The sequence below is a fragment of the Apostichopus japonicus genome, chromosome 2, assembly GCF_037975245.1.
Source record: "Apostichopus japonicus isolate 1M-3 chromosome 2, ASM3797524v1, whole genome shotgun sequence".
NCBI lineage: Eukaryota > Metazoa > Echinodermata > Holothuroidea > Aspidochirotida > Stichopodidae > Apostichopus > Apostichopus japonicus.
The window spans coordinates 31,332,038-31,356,070 of NC_092562.1; the positions used below are offsets into that span (position 1 = coordinate 31,332,038).

The following is a 24,033-nucleotide window of genomic DNA, read 5'->3' on the forward strand; positions in this document are numbered from 1 at the left end:
ATTAAGTGATTATATGCTGCATATATACTGTACCTCTCACTATGAGGTTGGTGATATAGTTGGTATATTAAGTGATTATATGCTGCATATATACTGTACCTCTCACTATGAGGTTGGTGATATAGTTGGTATATTAAGTGATTATATGCTGCATATATACTGTACCTCTCACTATGAGGTTGGTGATATAGTCGGTATATTAAGTGATTATATGCTGCATATATACTGTACCTCTCACTATGAGGTTGGTGATATAGTCGGTATATTAAGTGATTATATGCTGCATATATATACTGTACCTCTCACTATGAGGTTGGTGATATAGTCGGTATAGTGATTATATGCTGCATATATACTGTACCTCTCACTTTGAGGTTGGTGATATAGTTGGTATAGTGATTATATGCTACATATATACTGTACCTCTCACTTTGAGGTTGGTGATATAGTTGGTATAAGTGATTATATGCTGCATATATACTGTACCTCTAACCATGAGGTTGGTGATATAGTTGGTATAAGTGATTATATGCTGCATATATACTGTACCTCTAACCATGAGGTTGGTGATATAGTTGGTATAAGTGATTATATGCTACATATATACTGTACCTCTCACTATGAGGTTGGTGATATAGTTGGTATAAGTGATTATATGCTGCATATATACTGTACCTCTCACTATGAGGTTCATTATGGCATGGTGCTGAGTGGCATAGGTAGAGACTTCACTGTAGCATTCATATACTGTAGTATTCATAGCACTATTTTCCCCACATCTCTGTCCACCCTGACAGACAGTAAACGGTTGACCCTCAGGTATTCCATCCATAAGCCATCTGAGGTTGCTCAAGGGAATGGTCTCATCTCGTAGAACATAAAGCAAAAAATGATCTCCCCTGGAAACCACTGTTGAATAACTCTCAGCTCGAATAACAGCTGAAAGAAATGAAAGACGTTCAGGGTAGTTTAAAACAATGTTTACAAATTCGCAATTTGGATGAGATGGGTGAAGTTGGTTAGATATGCATATACGACAGCAATTATAGCTAGCACAACAGTGTAGTGCTTTAGCACACAACAAATCTGTACACACAACAAATATGAAACAGTTTTCTGTCAAATCTCCATAGGCGTAGAAGCCTCATTTGAGTTGGGGGGGGGGCTGTAACGACTTGCCCGAAAAATGTAACCAAATTTTTCGCGCTCTCCGCACGCGTTCAACATGTTAATGTGCATATCATATAGGCATTCATCGGTTATTACATCACGTGCCACTAACTGATGAATACTATATGATATGCACAGTAAGATGTTGAACGCGCACGGAGCGCGCGAAAAATTTTGGTTATATTTTCCTTGTTATTACCCTTCCATATTGGTTTTAATTGTAGGGGAAGTCGTTACAATAATAACGATAATAACAACATCAGTTTAACTATTGAAAAACACATTGCAAATTACTCTTCTTTCAGTAGGTGCCCGAAAAATTCTCAGCATATTGCCCGAATTTTCACACAAAAAATTGAAAACACACTGCAAATTTTTCTTCTTTCAGTAGGTGCCCGAAAAATTCTCCGCATATTGCCCGAATTTTCACACAAAAAATTGAAAAACACAACTGCAAATTTTCCTTCTTTCAGTAGGTGCCCGAAAAATTCTCAGCATATTGCCCGAATTTTCACCAAAAATCTTGGTTGGGGGGGCTGCAGCCCCCCCAGCCCCCCTGCCTCCTACGCCTATGCAAATCTCCTAACGCGTATGTTCACATCTTGATCTGTGACATATTAAAACGTGATGATTTCAACTATAGCTGTTTGTTTCTAAATTTATTCAATAATTGTTTACTATGTCTTGAATATTTACTTAATTGTGTTTATAGTGGCAAAAATGATTTCTAGAAATTCAGCACACAGACCATGAAGTAAGTTATCAGCAATATCAAGCGAAATATTTGTCTTTGGGGAAGAAACCAATTTTAAACTCAACCTTCACACTGCATGCATGTAGACTCAATATTTTCTAATTAAAACTGAGATATATCATGGTTATATTAAGTTTGAACGGACCTTTGTTATAAATACACTGTATATTAAGAGCGGCATGATTATAATATTGGTCTTTCCAGTAATAAATATATTAGTACTGCAGTGTGGATTATAATTCAAAAGTCTTCCACTGATTGTTTCCAGCTAGAAGTCAATAGACCACAAAGGAAGGCCAAACATAAGCTCTGTGAACGTTAATAGAGAGATGGCTAGTACAATGTAAAACGATATATGTATCATTTGATACACTGCTATACTGCTGACACCTCAGAGAATAATTAATCGATGCTTGCTCAGATCTATTCATGTAAATTGTGCAATTAAGTCATGCGTCTACATTTGAAAATCCGCACTTTAGTAAGACTGCCGAGTCTGCCGTTCATTTTTCGCCACTGCCAAGTTCTTCACCTTTCAAAGTTATTAGTCTGAAACGTTAGCCTGTGTGTTACGTAATCAAGTAGCGAAGACTAGCAAAGGAAACGAGTGTGGAAAGTCACTTGCAGAGCTCAAATATCCTGTGATATATAGAAACATGATACAGTTCTGGCATGTACATGCCAGATGACTAGTATAAAACCACACACTTTTATGTTATCAGCCTCTATATAGATATATATATAAATATATATATATACAGTATATATATATATATATATATATATATGGGCAAATACACAGTAAACCAACACGATATGATCACATAGAGGTTTTCCACCCCTAAAATTGATATTTCCAATGTTCTGTAATGTTCAATATTACTCATTTGAAGCAAAGAGCTAGAGTAAAAAGTTTCAACTTCCTACTTGTATTTTGAAAAAATGGCCCATTAGAATCCTATAGGAAAATAACGGTTGAACATTGACATACGGCAAGAAAATACAGCGGTTGCAAAACATTGACATACATCACATGCATAGCTGGCAATTTTTCATAAAGTTTGAAACATACTTAGTCTTTGACCTTTTCCTATGATGGCATACAGTCATGTCTAACTCACAACCAAATTAGAGTAATATATGATGTACAGTATATATCAAGCTCAGTACAGGATGAAATAGATAACGGGCGAACATGTCAAAAATGTTCGACCGTTATAAATTTACGTTAAAAAATGGCATAACTCAAAAGATTTCAAATGTATATATATGATCCATGTTACTGCACTCAGAATCTTAGCCAGTAGTGGTTTATATAAACACTGAAAACATCATTTTTTGGTGCACATGGGGCACATGCAGGTGGCAAAGTTTAAGAAGTTTGACATACAAAAATGTGATTAATGTGTATGTCAATCTTTTTCAAACGTACCACTATACCTCCATGTGCATCATCAAATGAAGTTTCCATGGTTTTTATTAACTATTTCATGGTAGGAATCTGTATACACAAAAGGGACTACATGCACTGTATACTTTTTGAGTTTCGCAATTTTTTGTGGTAAATTTATAACGGTCGAACATTTTTGACATACTGTTCGACTGTTACCTATTTCATGCGCTACTAAGCCTGATATTCATCACCTATTGCTCTCGTTTGGTTGTGTGGCAGGTATGACTATATGTCATCATAGGAAAATGTCCAAGACTATATGTTTTAAACTTTATGAAAAATTGCCTGCCATGTGATGTATGTCAATGTGTTACAACCGTTTTATATTTCTGGTGTATGTCAATGTGCGCCCGTTATTTTTCCCATAGGATTCCAATGGACCAAAATTTCAAAATTCAAGTAGGATGTTGAAACTTTGTATGCTATCTCTCTGCTTCAAATAAGTAACACTCATCCTAATAGAACAACGAAAATACCAATTTCAATACTGAAAACTGTGTTGATTTTCATGTTGGTTTACTGTGTAAAGGCCCATATATATATACATATATATATATATATATATATGTATATCACACAGCAGCACATATATGTGGCCCATCTTCCTAAAATGAAGGAAAATTCACATGATCCTAGGTCTGCTAGTATAATGGCAAAACTTTACAGAAAATATTAGGGGAAAATATCTGCCTACTGCACCACAGCAAAGTACTACATTTTTGGCTTTTTCATATCTAAAAGAATAACAGCTAGAGTACTGTAAGGGGAGAAGGAAGAATGTACATATTTGCTATGAAGCTATATAATTTACAGTTATTACGGCAACATGAAGGAAGTCTATTAACTTGACCCAGTTACACGGTATATATGAACAATAACTGTCTGCCAGTGATACGTAGATGCTATTATTATTATTATAATAATTACTCAAGTGAAAATGCAAGTAATGGGACTAAAGAATGGTTATGCTGTGAACCATGCAAACTGAAAATCCTGCCTTTGTCACAAAGCAAATACTAACACCCACACTGTCAAGAAAACGTTATGTATGTACACAACTGTGTGCTTTGCCTGTATGACTAATTGTAACAGTTAAATAAGAGCCCAGTCTTTGAGGAAGTACATACAAGCCTTCCTCTGATTCTTTCCAGAAATCAATAGATCTCGAAGGAAAGGCCAATATGAGCTCTGTGAACGATAATAGTTAAATCCAGACCTCGTCTAATCATCTGTAGAAAAGAAGTCCAACACTTAAATCCAAACTTGTTTGATGTCACAATATATCTTCATAAGTCTGCAACCAAAAAACTTATTCCTGCAGTAATTTAATTCCCAGCACTTGTGGGCTTGATTACCCGCATTCTTTACTAGCTGCAGGTGCAATTATCTAGACTGCAAAATATCCAGAACATGGCTGCTTGAATTGTTCACAGAACGATCATGCTGCCGTTACTCCAATACTGAGAGAGCTGCATTAGTTACCTATTTAAATCTCTGCATAGGTTATAAATTCCTCATCTTGGCATTCTGTGCTCTTAAATTTAATACCTAAAGTTACTTATAAGTGATATCATTGAAAAACTAAAAATAGCTCGAGGCCATCTAGGTCATGATATCTTAACCAGCTTAAGGTTTTGAATGAAAATAATCGGGAATCACTACTATCATCATGCTGTCCCCATCACCCCTACTCCACCCCCCCCATACTCCCCCCCCCCCCGGTTTGTGGAACTCACTTTCATTAGATATTAGGTCTCTTAAGTCATTTGATCAGTTCAAGCATCATCTTAAAACTCATCATTTTCACATTGTTATCAAATGTTTTCTTGTCATCAAGCTAAGTTTTCTACTTAAAGATCAGTATGATATTATAATGTATTTTTTTAAGTCCACATTCTATGTGATACTAACATTAACTCAGTAAATTTTAAGTTCTGTGCTAAATTTATTCTGATCATAGTTACAAACTTGTATAATTTAAAGAATGTTAATGCTAACAAAAAAAAGTATTGTTCTCCTACCTGTAGCTGTGATGGCACTATGATTTCAGAAGGGGGTGGAAAGGGGGAATCTTATTTTGAATTTTTTGGAGAGGGGGTGGAAATTATGACAGTTACATAGAAAACAATTTTGTCTTCTTCTTTAATAATCCTTTTCTTGAATAAACCATCAAAGGAAGCTTAAAGTGTCTGGGTGTGTTATGTTATTTTGTGAAAAGCAATTTCCTAAATGGATTGCGATTCTGTTAAATATTGTAAACACGTCAGGTCCTTTACCTTGTGTAACTCCTACAGATCAAAAGTTAGTATTATCTAACTATGATGTTTAGAATCAAACCAACTACACAATCTTTCAAGGATTGGTTCAGTTGTCATACATGTTTATGTCATATGAAAGAGGACAATAAAAAAAACACAATGGTGAAAAAACTGTTCAAATATCTTTTTCGGTTAAAGAGATATTCAAGTGTAAAGTTTTATCAGATTGTATAGAAACTGCTGAAATCTGACTAGCTGTGATGTCACATCCTCACATTCCTGAAAAGTCTTTGTTTTTTTCTCTAAATATTTTGTGAGATTTCATGACTTTCAACCAAAAGATATGTCAGGAGATCTCATATTTGTCAAAGGAAGTATTTGAGATTAAACATCTGAAGAATTTTTGATTATATTATTTTCAAATGTGTTAAAAAATGTAAATAATTTTTAAAGAAATATATTCACAAATGTTAAGGAAGTGAGGATGTGACGTCACACCCTCACAGTAAGTCTTTCTACACCAGTCGTTTTCAAAGAAATTTTGATATCTTCAAAGTGTCATATCTCCCTTACAGAGCATGCTATCATGGTAGTTTCTTCACTGTTCATTTTGTCTTTTTGTGCTCTTTCATACAAAATAGACATGTCAAACACCTGAACCAATCCTTTAATTACTTGGTTATCCAGTACTGCAAACAGTAATATTTGGTCAGCATAGTGTGTATGGGCATTGTACAGTAGCCCTATACTGAACAGCTTTCATTATTTCATTATTAATACTTCTTGCACCTTGCTGCTATGCACAATTAAACCTATAGATGGATACTTGTAATCTGATTTTCGGAGAAAGTGTTTGATTTGTGAAAAGATTAGCAGAACCTAAGTGTTAACAACTGCATTTGTAGAAATCAACTATATCACACTCTGTGCCCAGCTTAGGCAAATCATACAGTGCATCGGAGGATACTATGTATAAAATATAAAACAATGGCATGGCAACAGAGAAAAGTAGCAGCTAGTGCAAAGCATATTAATCGTCAGCTCCCTGATGTTGGCTTGCCCCTGCAGCACCATACCCTTTAATCTGAACATACACAAAACAACAAGCTCAATTTTGGTAAAAAGTCAACAATTTATACTCTTACCATCTTCATTGGTGACCAAGACCTTCACTCCTAGTTCCTGACCAGCTCCCTCGCTCACAGTGACAGTATATACTCCGGTCCTGGCTCCTGTTGTCATGGTAGCAGGTAAAGTAAGAGTTGCTGGGTCACTACCTCGTATGGCACCATTGGGTACTCTAGGATTATTATTTCTAAATTGATATCTTTGAGTGAATGGATCATTCGGCGATCCAACCAATACTGCCTTATCAAAGCTTACAGTACGGAGATTGAAATCTCTGGCGCCTTGGTATACACTTAACACAGTCGGTGCTGATGAGGTCGCTACTGGGCTTCTCAAAACAACGACAAAGTCAAGATCTGTTTGAGCTGTAATGAAAGAACCCACAGAGGATAGCATCAATCATTATGATAGCAGCCAAAGCTAGCAGTATTGCACAGGTAACAGGGTCTTAAAATAAGTGCGGGTTGGGATTCCAGGGCCTTCACCTTACAGCACAGAAAGCAAACGTATCTACCAATTTATGAGTAGAGGCACATACTGTACAGGGACCGTAACATGTAATACACAAGTCTAAATAGGTTTCTGTGTATGGGGACCCTTAAAGTGCCCAAACTGGGCTGTACACGTACTGCACATAGTTCCCACAATTATTTTCCTACGAATCTCTTCCACTCATGGTGTACTGCTTTGAGATATCTGACAATTTGACAAAAGTTCTTTCACGCATCCAACCAGTCTCGTCTTATCAAGGTATTAACCAAATCAGCTCCAGCATCGTACTACGTCTGCAGACCCGGGCGTACGCGTGTTGAGTGACTCGGGCAGTGTGTTTCACCAAATTTACAATTAAGCGTAGCAGAAAGTATCAATCCATGTTTTGTATAAATTCAAATTTATGATACTTATAATGGGATAATTAAAATCCATCAAGTTTCAAATAAAAAAACTGTTTGTGAAAACTTTGTCAATTGTACTTATATGTATTTTCTGTTGAAACGTAAAGTCAAGAGAAGCTTTACAAAATGATGCACATGTATGCTATAGTACTTACAGTAGTTTAATCCTGAAATAAGAATCTAAGTGGCACACACAATATGGGTGAGATGTCTTTAGCAATTGTTTCAACTCATATTATTATTATATTATTATTTTAAGAAAATGGATGAATTCACGGCTCGAGGTTGACCACCAAGAGTATTGCAAGCAACGGAATATTGTCAACAACTTGATCCGACATGCCAAGATAGAATACTTCTCTGCTCAAGTAGATTTGTGCACAGGTGATCAAAAGAAACTATTTAAAATAGTAAACAGTCTTCTACATAGATCAAGAAACACTGTTCTTCCAACATCTGTCTCAAACAATGCTCTTGCAAATAACTTTTCAGACTTTCTTCTTCAGAAAATTGAAACTATACGTAAATCATTTATTACTGACTCTCTGGAAGATTCTTCTGAATTTCAGAAAGAAGAAAAACTCATTTCAAAATTATCTTTATTTCGTCTTACAAATACTCAAGAAGTTAATAATGTTATTATGAATTCACCTTCAAAGTCATGTGAACTTGACCCATTACCTACATACTTGCTTAAGAAATGTATAACTGTGATTGTGCCATATATATCTATTATCATTAACAAATCCATTCAACGAGGTGTTTTTCCTGATAGCCTTAAGGTTGCACATATTCGGCTACTTCTTAAGAAAGATGGCTTAGATAAAGAAGTTTTAAGAATTACAGACCAGTGGCAAACCTAAAATTCTTGGGGAAAACTATTGAACGCATTATTTCTAGTCACATTACTGATCATATGAATACCAATGATGTCTATGATCCATTTCAATCTGCTTATAGGGCTAACCATGGTATTGAGACTGCTCTACTTCGAGTAAGCAGTGATATACTTTCTGAAATGGATAATGGTAGAATAGTGGCTATGGTCCTTTTAGACTTGAGTGCCGCATTCGACACTGTGGACCATGAAATTCTGCTTTTGCGTTTGAATAGTTTCGTGGGTATTGATGCTGTTGCTCTGGAGTGGTGCAACTCTTACTTAAACAGACGACCTCAATATGTTTGTATTGGGGATGAATTATCCAATCCTGTATACATGGATTATTCAGTTCCACAGGGTTCAGTCCTTGGACCTCAGTGGTTCCCTATTTATACACTTCCAATTCTTAGAATTTTGGTGAAGCACAATATTTCATATCACGTTTATGCAGACGATACCCAGATTTACATTGATTTCAGTCCTTCTCAAGATGAGAGTGTTAAAGCCATCAGATGCCTTGAGGGTTGCATTAATGATATCCGTTTGTGGATGAGACGTAATTTTTTGAAGCTTAATGAAGAAAAAACTGAGTTTTTGCTTTTTGGTTCTAGTCATCAGCTTGCTAAAATTAATATTCCATTCATATCAATTGGTAATGTTCAGGTTCGCCCTTTCACTCATGCGCGTAATCTTGGTGTAATTTTCGATTCCAATATGTCTATGAAACGCCACATTTCCAAAATAACAAGTTCTGCTGCATTTCATCTCAGAGGCATCTACAAATTACGAAACTATTTAAATGATAAGGCAACTGAACAAATTGTACATTCTTTTATCACTTCAAGGTTGGATATGGGCAATTCCTTACTCCTCGGTCTTCCACATGAACAGATTCATAGACTCCAATTAACCCAAAACTCAGCTGCACGTATTGTAACTCATTCTCATAAGCATTGTCATATCCACCTTGTCTTAAAAAACCTGCACTGGCTACCTGTAAAATATCGTATTATGTATAAAATTCTCCTTATTGTTTATAAATCACTTAAAGGACATGGTCCAATGTATATTTCTGACTTATTACATATTTATGTCCCCTCTCGTAATCTAATTTTTATTATCTGAAATTAAGCCCAAACATTCTTGGGGGGATAGGTCATTTATTGTTTCTGCCCCTCGCTTATGGAACCAACTTCCCTTAAAAATCAGAAAAACATCTACTCTCTCTAACTTTAAGAAGAGCATAAAATCCCACTTAATGACAAAAGCTTTTATATGATCTTATACCATTAAGTTTTTCTTCTGTCATTGTTTTGTATTATTGTGTATTATTTGTATCATTTCTCATTGTCATTTGCGCCATGAACATTCTTTGAGTGGTGTGTGTGCAATATAAGTCTTATTATTATTATTATTATATTTCCTGCACCCTTTCTAGCCTACAATGGTATCTGCATGGGGGTACACCCCTCAGTCCGACAAGTTTTCAGTCCGACAAGTTTTCAGTCCGAAAATAAAATACACGTTTTCAGTCCGAAAATGAAATACACGTTTTCAGTCCGAAAATGAAATACACGTTTTCAGTCCGAAAATGAGATACACGTTTTCAGTTGGAGAATGAAATCATGCAGTTTTAATGCCATAATACCACCAATAAACGGTGAAAGCCCGAACTGATAGTAGAGAAATCGATTGAATCTTTCGTATTATATCTCACATCACCGGCCTCAACAAAGACTTGGGACCCCTTAACAACTATCAGTTACAAACATATGTAATCCGTTCTTTGCTCCTTAATCCGCTTCCTGTATAGTCATGGTTTATTTGGTTCTAATTCCATCAATGCATTTTACACTTACCTAGCGTCATACTTTCATTGTGTTACATTTTGTACTTTTCATTCGACTGCCAAGTATTGCTGACGAAGGTCTCAATATATTATCTAAAACTTTACTCCTTATTTGTCAATTATGAGTCATATATATATATGTATATATATATATATATATATTTATATATATATATATATATATATATATATGTGTGTGTGTATATATATATATATATATATATATATATAATTTTTTTTTTTTTTTTGTTGCAATTTTTGCAATTTAATAAAACAACATTCAAATACTTGAATATGTAGTACAAAATGCACAGAAGGTCCACTTTGTTGGGGCAGTTTTAGGTGATTTTGTGGTTTTCCCCTTCATACCAAAGTTAAGTGTACTTCTGCCCTTGGAAGTCACCCCCCCCCCCCCATCCATAAACTGAACCTTCAGACTCACACATAGACTCGTAGACCTGACGTCAAACTAGGTAAATTTTTTTACAATTGGACACATTCTACTAGGAGAAGGGATACTAGGAGCAGGGATATTATTATTATACAGTGGAGGGTGGGGCGTGAACGTTTGAAAATGTGATCATAAAGACCTCTAAATGCAATGATTATAAAGCAAACATTTAACTGATGTAACTTTGGACACTCCCTCACCCCTTCTCGGCCTCGTGCAACCCCTCACCCCCTTCTCCCCTCTTACACCCCTCACCCCCTTCTCACCCTCTTATATCCCCCTCGCCCTCGAACTCGATAATCTTGTTCATATACGATACTTTTTTTCTACATCTTCTACAATACGTATAAGCAATAATACAACCGTCATCTTGTATGCAATTCAGAAAAGGCTATAAGAAAGCCTTGTCGTTAAACACTGGCAAGCAATAATTGATTAATTTATTAATGTAACGTTAAGTTTGACTTGACAAGACTCTTCGACTGAGGAGCCGAGGATTATGGTTCATTTCGTCTTATATGTTTAAAAGAGGAACAATTAAAAATCAGTAATCGCACAAAATAAACTCGGGTTATGATTTTTTTATGAGGTAGTAATAATCTTGAAGCGAGCGACTTTTTTTTTTTTTAATAATGTAGAATTTTGAAGCCGTGGTTGCTTCTATCAAGATTGATAATTTGTACACAATGATCAGTTTAAAGAAACACATGACGATAAGAAGCCCTTTGTTGTTCCTTTTAATTGTCTTTTATGGTGTTTAGAGATAATCGGTTTCAAACTCATGTGTTCAACAGGCAATATATAAACTCAACATAATACGGTATAAACGGGGAGGTTTTCTGCTGTCTCTTTAGATTATTACAATTTTTTTATTATTATTATTATCACCACAAGCATTGTAAATATACTTTGATGTAAATATATCTATTCTTAGAATTTTCTTATAAAGTTTCCATATTGATAATTTTTATCGTCATATGGCTTTATCACTGCTTTGCATATATGCCTATTATTAATAAAAATGAGCAAGGTTCAGTATAGCCTATATACTGTATACAAAGCAAATTTTGAAGGAAAATGTAGAGATCTTTTAGAAACATATCATCTTTTTTGATGATTAATTTTGAAAGTGCCTAAATGGTTTGTATCATATGACTAATTATTTCAGTTTTGAATATAATATTTCCGCTTAGACGTGTGTATTCCAGAAAGAAAAAGAAAGAAGTAGGTATTAAAATATTATTAAAAGTTATCGCATCCTCATACACTTGTAACGAACATAATTTATTATGTGCAAATAAAGATTTATTTTCAATATTGTATCCCGTCACTGAACATTTATGTTAATTATATCGTTTTCAATGTTACCTACATAAAAAGAACAGCGAATCAAATTTTATGAGATGCAGGTAAACATTTACAGATTTACAGATATAAATCGAACGTAACGTATACATGCGCATGTAGGGAATGGTTACCCCCGCCCCCCCCCTCCGTGCACGGACTCCCATGGGGTTTATGCGAGACCTGGATATGAGTATAAAAATTAATTAGCAAACAGCATACTGCCTTGAGGGAAAACACTTTCTTCACTTTTTCCTCAGCTTATTCTATCCGAAACAACATATATAAATATATATATATATATAAATGATAATTTAATAATATATAGGCCAATGTATATAATGAACAGTATATATTTAAGCTCCGACTGAGAACGTGGATTTTATGAGAACGTGGATTTTATTTTCGGACTGAGAACGTGTCGGACTGAAAACTCGTTTTTTTCGGACTGAAAACGTGTATTTTATTTTCGGACTGAAAACGTGTATTTTATTTTTGGACTGAAAACGTGTTGGACTGAAAACTCGTTTTTTCGGACTGAGAACGTGGATTTTATTTTCGGACTGAAAACGTGTCGGACTGAAAACTTGTTTTTTCGGACTAAAAACGTGTATTTTATTTTCGAACTGAAAACGTGTCGGACTGACAACGTGTACCCTCTGCATGCAGTGGGTGCATATTCACAAAGTTCTAGCACATAGATTGAGATATAAGCACATAATAGACATGTGCAGACCTGATGACCCAGAGTCTCTGTTACGACTAATATGACAGCACGCCCTCTACTTAAACACAGAAGAACCCAATTAGTCTAGATACACACATATGCTGATCATGCAGCTAACAGTTATAATGTATTTGGACCAAGATTCTCCAATTTAAAATTAGGGAAACAGCTGTGGAATAACTACAAAACAATATAATATGACTATACAATGTGTACAAAAGATTGGACTAGTCTATACAGAGCAAGTGTCGACACTTGCTCTTTAAATTAGCACGATCATGCTAATTTAAAATGAGCAAATCATTAAAAGACACACAATAAATATATCAACCATCGATCATCCTTGATCTATGTGATAAAGAAAACTGTCATTCATACATTTCCAAACACTTTTAGAATTTAAGTCTTATATATCCATTTGGAAGATATCACAGATTTAAATTTCCTTTAATTGTCACACACAAAGCTTAATATATGACATCCTCACATGTGCTTCAGTCCTACAATTTGTCTTTGTTTTATTATGCCTGTTGTTTTCTGAGATGGAGATCGGGTTTGGCAAGTTTATGTTGAATCTAAAATATTGCACCTCTCCATGTGGCCTTTAACGATGGCATTGGTTTCATGGTCCACACTTTCTAAAATATGAATAGAATTTTCAGAAAAATAGTACTTGGAGGTTTTCAGATTCTAACATTTGGCACTATGGTTTACGGACATAGATTTACAAGATGGCAGCCGCTAGAGTACACAAGTTTAAAACTGACAGAACAAGATATTTCCTAGTTGTTGGAGGAATCTCTGTCATATAAACCAAGTATAATGGTTGGCTTGTGTTACCTTTAAACAAATTTGTAAAACTCTGAAGATTCTACCAATGTTCCAAAAGCAGCTTAAAGGTTCATCAAAGTCACCGATGGCTGGGAGGTCACATGTGATAACTTTATTCCATTGTCCAGTTTCTCAATTGATTCATTTGGTCATAGCACTTGACGAATCATACAGCGACACAATTGTTAAGCAGAGACAAATTCTACTGTAGAATTGTCACCCTCATAACACGCGTAGAAAACAGAGAGGAAAGTAGTGTATGTATGTATGTATTTAGATCCTCCTGCAAGCAGGAACTCGCGAAGAAGCCTCATTGGCTTATCAAAGCCGCAAGCTGACCTAAGTCAGTCTCTTACATTCATATTTAACGTCATGACTATGAATTGTCAATTGTCAACAACTCTGTAACTGGACGACATACATTGATCTTGCAGTGACTCGAACCGGGGACATTATGATTGGAAGGTACCGGCGTTAACCACTGAGCTAATTCACTCCTAGTGTGAGATGTATTTTTTATTTGACATAATTTATATTTTCTTTCTGTGATCAATTTCCATACATGTGAATTTTATAGTGTTATTCTGTTATAAGCTAAGTCTGTAAGATGTCTAATTTGAATATAAAGCTGTTATAGCTACTGTTAGATGTAATTTGCATAAAGCTGTTATCAGCTAAGTCCTGTAAGATGTCTAATTTGCATGTAAAACTGTTATAAAGCTACTGTAACCTAAATCCAATGACAATTGACTTATTATTGTTATTGAAGTAGATCACATAAATGTCTGTTTGGGTGCGAGGCCACATGTGAGCGCCTATATATCCTCAAGGATACGCACTCGCACTTAATGGGCTTATATCTGATCTATCCAATTGGAGAGTCTGTATCTTAATTTATGCAGTTGTTATTTTTCATTTAGACCAATCAGGTTGTGCACATCAAATTGTGAGTGCCTGTTTGTAGTTTGTGTGCATTTTGGTCTGGAGTAAAATTTAAAAGTTAGTCTGTAGTCAGTCCCCATATTGCAATTGCAATTGAATTGCAATTGCAACTCATCTAGATGTATATGGTTAGGACTCTTAAATTCTTAAATTTAGAGTGAAGGAACTATGATTACAAAATGGTATCTTTACTAGTTACTACGAACTCACAGTGTAGTTCTAATGTACAGCTTAATGCACTAGCAGCCTTCCTGGTGGAAAATTGATATAGCCTATAGGGAGATGTAGGGACTCTGTCCCAAAATATATTTCACAGGATTGATTTTTACAAGTGCATGGTGCCAAATCTACTGAACCAGCCTATCTAGTCTGAGACATTGCCAAATAACCCTCCATGCTTCTTCATGTGTCTATTTCAGGTGCCTGTGAAATGACACCAGTTATTCATGAAAATTACTTAATTTACAAGATTATCATGGTGACAATGTGACAAACAAACATGCATTGACCTATGTATAGCTTTGTTTAGTGGAAAAAAAGGATCAGGAGGAACACTCAATATACCCATCAAGGACCCTATTGGAGAGAGAAAAAACTGAAGACTCAAACACTCAGACCAAATTACAATGCATAAAGAGTGCTTGTCCAAAGCATTCTTAAAGCCATTCACATTCAACTTTCTCAGGAAAACCGTCCCACTCATTCCACACCCTATTAAAAAAAACGATATGCCGAATATTAATCCTACTTTGCATCTTCTGGAGTTTAAGACAATGACCTCTGGTACAACTACTATTAGCAAACATGAAAAAGTCAGTAACTTAGGATAAATTGTCAAAACCATAATCTTGAAAACTTGAATCAAGTAACCTCCTAAGCTCCAGTGTGGTGAGATTCAATAGTTGTAACCGCCTATAATATGGAACACCCTTTAAGGAACTTATCATCCTAGCTAAGCCTTAATCTGAACCTTTTCGAGTACTTCCTTATTCTTAGCAAAATATTGGTTCCAGCCTGCACAGCCTACTCCAGATGAGGCCTAACCAACTTCTAATAAAGCCTAACAACTAGCTTTCAGAAAAATGAAGTTCCTCTTGATCATACCTATAAAACCCTATTACCTCTTTTACCAACTTGGAGACAATGTTTGGAAGGTTACATAGATGAGTCAATGTAGGTACATCTATTTTAACAAGGACCTCCTGTAGTTCCTCACCATTAAGATTATATACTTTTGGTTACTACTACCAATATGCATCACCTTGCATAAATTTATCAATATTAAAAAGTATTTGTCAACCCTGAGACCAGGAAAAAACCTTTTCCAAACCGTTGGAATTTCTCAGAATCGCTTTTGTAAGATACCTCAGAATACAATTTGGTGTCATCAGCAAATTTCTTAGCTGTACACAAAATATCTCCGTCAATATATAGGCAACAAACAATAAACAAGGGACCCAAAACAGACCCTTGTTGAACTCCACTAGGCAGGCGCGGTGGAACGGAAAAATTATTGGGGGGGCTAATGTGTGGAGACTATCTAAGCGGAGCGCCACCATCGGTTGGCGCGGAGCGTACAAGAAAATTTTGGGTTTTTTCAAACCCCCAGATGGCCGGAAACGGCCCTTCCTGAGTGTTTTATGCTGCGAATACCTAGCCCTAAAATATGGGTCTCAAGCCTGCAATTTCTCAGATTGCACGTAAAAGTCTGTAAAAACATTGTAAATTGTATATTCGATGGTGTTTTAAGAGAGTATAGCTATTACTCGTAGTGTACTTGCAAAGACGTTTTTGAGTGTGGTAAGGGCAGTGGCGGGGCTAGGGGTATTGGTCAGGGGGGGCAAGAATGGTCTCTAGGGGCGCTTTCGACACTATCTAAGCGGAGCGCCACCACAGGTTGGCGCGGAGCGTACAGAAATTTTTTGAGTAAAGATACTCCCTAGATTGCAGGAAATGACCCTTTCCGGGCCTTGCTAATTTGCAGATAAACGGAGAATAAATAGGTGTCGTCGCCATTTTGTCGGAAAATTACACCAACAGAATATGACAAATGTCAATAGGTATATGAGAGCACAATAAAATAGTCAATAATTGCGAATAAGTAAAAAGTAGTGAAAAGCTGAAAAGGGAGCCAGCAGTCCATTTGAGTCTGTCAGGGGGGGGGGGGGGCACCCGCCCCCTGACTGTATATATGGACGCTCCGCCACTAAGGGGATGTTGGAGAACTGGCTGAAATGAGGCAAGTCATTGGCCTAAGACGAAGTTGTGTTACGCTTACCAGTACTCACACTCACTGCTTCCACTTTTCACGGGGCGTGAAGACGCGGTTGGGGTGACAATGTAGTCTATAGCCAGGGGACGGGCCGAGGGTCCCCCAGCAATTACTAAAATTATAACACCTATATATAGTATACGTGTGCGTCGGACAGATCGACAAGTATGCATTGAAAAATGGGCAGATGCACGTTTCGGAGCCTTGGTAAATATTGGGGGGGCTTATCATGCATTTGCCCCCTCAACTTTTTCATTGGGGGGGCTGAGCCCCCCCCAAGCCCCCCCGGTTCCGCCGCCACTGCCACTAGGGCCTAGTAGTAATAGTATACTGTACGTCCTGCCAAGAAGAAACACAGCCTTAAAATAATTACCACCCTCTGTTTCCTATTACCAAGCCAATTCTCGATCCAAGACAGTAAATTAAAATGTATGTAACAAAATGTGTCCTTTGGCTTTATATGGACGTCATTAAATTCGGGTGGCCTAGGCTGAACCTTTCATACAGCTTATGGGTCTAGGCTATAGGTTAAAATGTTAAAAGCAAATTGAAATAAGTAACATGCAGAGGAGAAGTGTACTCAGCTTACCATTTGTTGATCTGACAATCGGCCATGGACTGCAAAGAACATTTATAGATACAATGACAACAGCAACAAAGGAAGGTAAATCTACCCCAATATTTGGTAGCTTTCCCATCATCACCATCGATGGATATGCGCTGACAAGTTAGCAGCTAGTTTCTTCGTCCTTACAACCTTCGAGAATTTGAATTCAGCCTAATTAAGTTACGTTCGGTTAGCCTAGCGCTTTTACTAAGTAAGACTTGAGTTGTTAAAGTCAGCCACAGTTTCTTTAGAATCGGGAGTGGAATCCAACAGCAAGATGAAACTTATCTATCGATGAACATGGCAAACTGGCAGTGACAATCTTTCCAAGTTGGCATATCCAACACATAGTATATGCTGGCTTTTCTGGTTGGGTTGTTTATTAGCCTGTTCAAGCCTATAGGTGTTAGTTTTAACAGCTCTGCACCACTGCCCACCCTTACCGTTCGGTCACATCCTTCTTCCTCGACCAGCTTCGACAACCAGTTAATTGGTTCTTCAGTAAACGCTACTGTACCAAGTATGAGTTACTTCCTATTATACCTACCACGTAGGGTGCTTCCTCTCAATGGCATAGGCAGTATTGCAAAGATGCATGGAACGGGGAACAAATTAACATAACATCGACATATGTTTTGGGAGTGTCCACATATATCGACAGTTATATCCTGGGTTGATACATTTTTCAAAAGAGTAGTTGGTAGGAATGTGTTACTCACTTGCGATGTATTTTTACGTGGTATTCCTAACCCTGGAATACATAGGTTAACATGGGAAAGACTTGTTTTAATTTTTAGTACTGTTTAAAAGATAGTTTGGAATAGAAGGTGTCGGCTGGTTTTTGATAAGAGAATTATTGATGAAAAGGAGGTGGTCAAATTGATTAAAAGAGATATACAAGAACGCATTGAAATTGATTTTAGAAGATGGTCAGAAATCAAATTTATGAAAACGTGGATTCATGGTTCGTCGTTCTGTGAAATGGTACGGGGGGTAGTACAAATTAAGTTACCGTAGTGTTAGAGTGTAGATTAACGTATTCCCTTTTCTTAGCTTTTAATCATAAGTAATTCTTTCCTTTCTTTGTTTAATCCTGTATTTATTGCTTTCTAGTAGGTTTGTAAAGTGAAAATGGTGAATAAACTGAAAGAAAATTAACATTTCCCCGACTGATTAAGTTGCTGGGGGATGAACTTTAATGTGGAAGGGCCAAAGGGGAACGAAGGATTTTATAAAGAAGATACATTTGCTACCCTGAGTTCATTGATTGTTTGTTCTCGGGATCTCGCCTCCAGAAAAAAATATATTTGACGTTAAATGATGATGACCGCCAGAGGCAAATAGAGGATGTAATAAGTTAGGACGGCATACTGACCTGGGGGTCCGTCTCTTGTGTATGGGGTTTTGCTGTTCCTCCGTCAGAAAATAATAAATCAAATGTAAGGAGGATCCTGGAGCATAACTAGACTATAAACTATATGTCTATATAATTAAGCAGCCCTTGAAACGCAAGCAAGTTAATTAATTGCTAATTCGTACCTGGTTTAATTGAAGTTAAAATTGATAGGCTGGGGTGGGTACACTCAGGTACGTAGTAGTGGTCCAAATTTTTCCCTCGCTGAATGCAAAGCGACTTAATCAAGTTCCCCGACTAAGGATTACGCACTATCATAACTACTTTGAACCCAAGTTTGGAAACGCGTATATTGTACGTAGGCCTATACCCAAAGACAATAGGGCCTACATCTTCAGTCGAAGGTGTTTAGTCGTTGGTATTATAGGTAGGCTACGTTTCCGTCAATCGAGAGGGGTCTTCGCCTTATAGGCCAAACTATACAGGCGCGTATCCAGGGGGGGCGTTGGGGGCGCGCGCCCCCCGGGTAAGAAAAAAAAAGAGAAGAAAAAAGAGGGGGGAAAAAGAGGGGGGAAAAAGAGGAGGAGGAGAGGAAGGAAGGGAAAAGAAAAAGAGAGAAAAAGGAGAAAAGGAGGGAGTAAAAGAAAAACGCCAAGACACCTGGAAGAGAAGGAGAAACAGTGACATCATTACAGCGCTGATCCCTATTATATACACAGGGTAGCCAGTGACTGATCAAGGATTTCGGAAGGGGCGTGCGCCTCACCCTACCCCTAACATCGTCAACTCCATTTTTGACGTTTCCATTTTGTCCTCTCTCAATAATGTATATGTACATATATACTATATATGGTCTATCATAACGCGTGTGTGTGTATACGAAACCTGCTATGAAACCAACTGTGGCTGGTCTCGAACTCGACCGTGTCGTCGGGGAACATGACGCATTTCGGGAAGAGGGCGTCTGCCCCCACCCCTCCCCCTTGAGCATATTTTTTTATGATATCGTTAGTAATTTCAAAATAAAAAATGCTTAAATGCAACATACAAGGCCGGGGAAGTGTCATTACCAGCGATCTGGGAGGTATTTTTGGCCAAAATTTGCTTGTACGCTTCGCGCCAACAAATGGTCCTGGGTAGTGCCATTTCCAGCGATCTGGGAGGCATTTTCGGCCAAAAATTTTCTTGTTCGCTTCGCGCCAACACATAGTGGCGCTACGCTTAGATAGTTTGCCAACAGGCTTCGTCCCTCACTTGGCACACTCCTCGCTACGGGCCTGCTCAAATTTGTAAAGCAAACAGCAGATATCACCTTATATCAATGAGCATGAAAATGGTGTTCAAAGATGAACAGCCTCAAAACTGTCTATGTGTGAAGTCATGGGCGTAGGAGCCCAATTTGATTTGGGGCTGTAACGACTTGCCCGAAAAAAATAACCAAAAATTTTCGCGCGCTCCGCGCGCGTTCAACATGTTAATTAGGCCAAGAGCCTGTCCCATAGGATTTCACCCCATTTAGCCCAGAAGGTTTGACCCCTTAAAGTTACTTAGACCATCTAGGTCATTCGCAAACAAATTGTCAGCTCAACCCCAGTGGTCGGGTTCGGACCCCAGACCCCCTGAAAAAGACCCCCCGGACGGGTAAATTTCACCCCATCTAGCCCATGGACCAAACTTTGTCAGAAGGAAGTAGTATGGTTGTACATTACAAAAAAGGCAAAACTGACAAAATTCCTGGTCGGGAAGGGGTTGTCAGACCCCCCACTAAGTCACCCCCAGTCGGGTTGATTTCACCCCATCTAGCACATGGACCAAACTTTGTCAGAAGGAAGTAGTATGGCTGTACATTACAAAAAAGGCAAAACTGACAAAATTCCTGGTCGGGAAGGGGTTGTCAGACCCCCCACTAAGTCACCCCCAGTCGGGTTGATTTCACCCCATCTAGCCCATGGACCAAACTTTGTCAGAAGGAAGTAGTATGGCTGTACATTACAAAAAAGGCAAAACTGACAAAATTCCTGGTCGGGAAGGGGTTGTCAGACCCCCCAAAAGGTCACCCCCAGTCGGGTTGATTTCACCCCATCTAGCCCATGGACCAAACTTTGTCAGAAGGAAGTAGTATGGCTGTACATTACAAAAAAGGCAAAACTGACAAAATTCCTGGTCGGGAAGGGGTTGTCAGACCCCCCAAAAGGTCACCCCCAGTCGGGTTGATTTCACTCCATCTAGCCCATGGACCAAACTTTGTCAGAAGGAAGTAGCATGGCTGTACATTACAAAAAAGGCAAAACTGACAAAATTCCTGGTCGGGAAGGGGTTGTCAGACCCCCCACTAGGTCACCCCCAGTAGGGTTGATTTCATCCCATCTAGCCCATGGACCAAACTTTGTCAAAAGGAAGTAGTATGGCTGTACATTACAAAAAGTGTAAAACTGGCAAAATTCCCAGTCGGGAAGGTGTTGTCAGACCCCCTCAAAGATCACCCTCACCCAACCCCAAAAGGCGGGTTGATTTCACCCCTTCTAGCCCATAGACCAAATTTTGTCAAAAGAAGGTAGTATGTCTGTACATTAAAAAAAAAGGAATATCTGACAAAATTGCTGTTCGGAAGGGGTTGTCAGACCCCTACAAAGAGCCCCTACCCCGTGTCTTTTACCCATGAACTGAGATGATAAACATATAAACATAATTATTACAAAAATAAATATTTAATGATTATATTTATGAGAGGAGATATTCTATGTACTTCAAAAGAGCCTTCAATGTCCATTATGGCTTGCCTTTCTTAATTGCTTCATCTTTTTTGGTGACAAGCAGTCCAAAGTTGCTAGGCAAGGAAGTGACTGAAACACAATGATGCTCTTGTTTTTGTTAAGTTTTAAACATTTTGATATTTTTTTTACTATAGCACCTAAGTAAAAATTATGGGTAGGCATCCCTGGCCTAATAAACATACTGATATAGATGAGAATCTTATGGGAGGAGTTTCTCCTGCCTTTTGCTGGAAATGGTTTAATTCATAAGACAATACATTGACCCTCTTTGTCTTATGTCTGTGTTACTGTACAACCTTGCCCACATCCTGTTATGTGACCATAGTTGGTCCTCCACTTTCACCAAATTGCTCTATTCCCATGTTTTATTCATGTAAAAAATAAGACTTGCTATAGTTAATGGCCTGCAACCCAGTTATCTGCTTGGTTCCATAATATATGGTGTTACAGCAGAGGTGGAACAAAAAAATATTGGGGACCCTTTGGCATATTAGATATCGTTAATAGGAACATTCTTCTAATTTCTGAAGCCTTTTCAAATAGTTATAGATATGCCAGGTATATAATTGGTTAATCAAAGAAGTTTATTGGGGGGAGGCTTGACCACTCAATTATGTTATTGAAGCTGCCCCCTCCCCTGCTTCAGCTGTTTTTGTGTTACGAATGCATACTTTCCTTGTGCAATTGTTTTCATTTCAGTTTTGGCATTTCCTTAAATATATATGTATCCTATGGGTAAGATTTCTATAGTAGCTCACATTGTACTATTGCAACCAATAATTAAGTACTCATATTGTTTCTTTTTAAACCTACAATTGTTAACATGCCAGTATAAAGATTATTTGGTTGAAATCAAGGAATATGTACAAAATCTGGAAGTTTAATTTGATTTACATCATAGGTGAAAAGGCAGTATTCCCCCCCCCAAAAAAAAACGAGCATATTTCAACTATTTGATCTGTATTTAGTGTCTGATTTAGGGGGTGTTGTGGCGGGTGTACCCTTCCCCTTTCAGACCACCCCAAAAAAGTTGTGTTCCAGACAAGAATGCTGGAAAATAAGTGCATTATTCAAATCGTGCAGACACTACTTGTCTGAAAAATCAGATATCTGGATTTCCCTTTATTTTTATATCTAATAATTTTCACATTTTGAACCCAAATTTGGCAAATCAATCTTGATCGGGGCTTCATAACTGCGGTTTATCTGTCGAAAATCCTGTAACTGGTAAGCTTTACCTTAGCAACTTGTTTTCAAATCACACTTTACTTAGAATATTTGCAGAAGAGGTGGATTGATAAGATGGACACAACAGAATTATGCAAGTGACCTGATGGTGAACAATGACAGAGACGTACTGTATCATAGGAACTAATCAAAAAGACAATATAGACTTTTAAGAATAACCATTTGTATTTTAAAACCTTTATATCGCATTGTGCCCAATAACAGAAGGGCCTTAAAACTGAGTGAGGTCACATTCTCCATGTTTGTTCAAATGCAATGATTGGTGGGGTTCTAGCTGTAACTATTTCCTCCTTTGTGGATGGTATTTCCTAAATTAAATTATCTTGTTATTATAGTTTTCCATGACTGTTTGTCATATTGATGACACAAGTGTGGTAATTGCCAGTCCAAACAACCATGTTGAACAAGCAAACTTTTTCTACCAACATGAACTGGGACTGGTCCTGTTAAAAGCATGTTGTTATTTTCTACATTTTTCATACAAAGGAATCTGCTTTACAAGTGTAAAAACTTTTCATATTTAACATTTGTTCCTGGTTCTACATACATGTATTTCATGCTTTTACGGTATATGTTATACACAAATACAAAAGTGGCCCATGTGACCAGAATGGGCACATCTTTGCTTTCAGACCATTTGGTAAGTTTTTCCATGTTTTATAATACAATGTCTTGAATACTTTCTTTAAACAAAATTCTGGTCTATGATTAGATTGCGTGAATTGAATTGGCTGGGTGGGGGCACCTTTTGGGGGGTCTGAAAACCCCTTCCCGACCAGCAATTTTGTCAGATTTTCCTTTATTTTAATGTACAGACATACTAATTCCTTTCGACAAAGTTAAGTCTGTGGGCTAGATGGGGTGAAATCAACCCTACTGGGGGTGACTTAGTGGGGGGTCTGACAACCCCTTCCCGACTGGGAATTTTGTCAGTTTTACACTTTTTGTAATGTACATCCATACTACTACCTTTTGACAAAGTTTGGTTTTGCCAAAGTTTGGTCCATGGGCTAGATGGGGTGAAATCAACCCGACTGGGGGTGACCTAGTGGGGGGTCTGACAACCCCTTCCCGACCAGGAATTTTGTCAGTTTT

The 24,033-nt window shown here is 37.5% G+C and overlaps 1 protein-coding gene across 1 annotated transcript in view; it reads right to left on the minus strand.

Annotated features, from left to right (window-relative positions):
* Nucleotides 1-17,996, minus strand: part of LOC139956286 (receptor-type tyrosine-protein phosphatase T-like) — a 58,906-nt gene extending 40,910 nt beyond the window's left edge. Inside the window, exons 1-3 of the mRNA XM_071955191.1 lie at nucleotides 17,545-17,996; nucleotides 6,781-7,128; nucleotides 676-939 (exon numbers count right to left, since the gene is read on the minus strand). Of these exons, the coding sequence (XP_071811292.1) occupies nucleotides 676-939; nucleotides 6,781-7,128; nucleotides 17,545-17,662 (730 nt within the window). The 5' untranslated portion in view covers nucleotides 17,663-17,996. The remainder of the gene's footprint in view (nucleotides 1-675; nucleotides 940-6,780; nucleotides 7,129-17,544) is intronic.
* Between the last annotated feature and the right edge of the window lie 6,037 nt (nucleotides 17,997-24,033).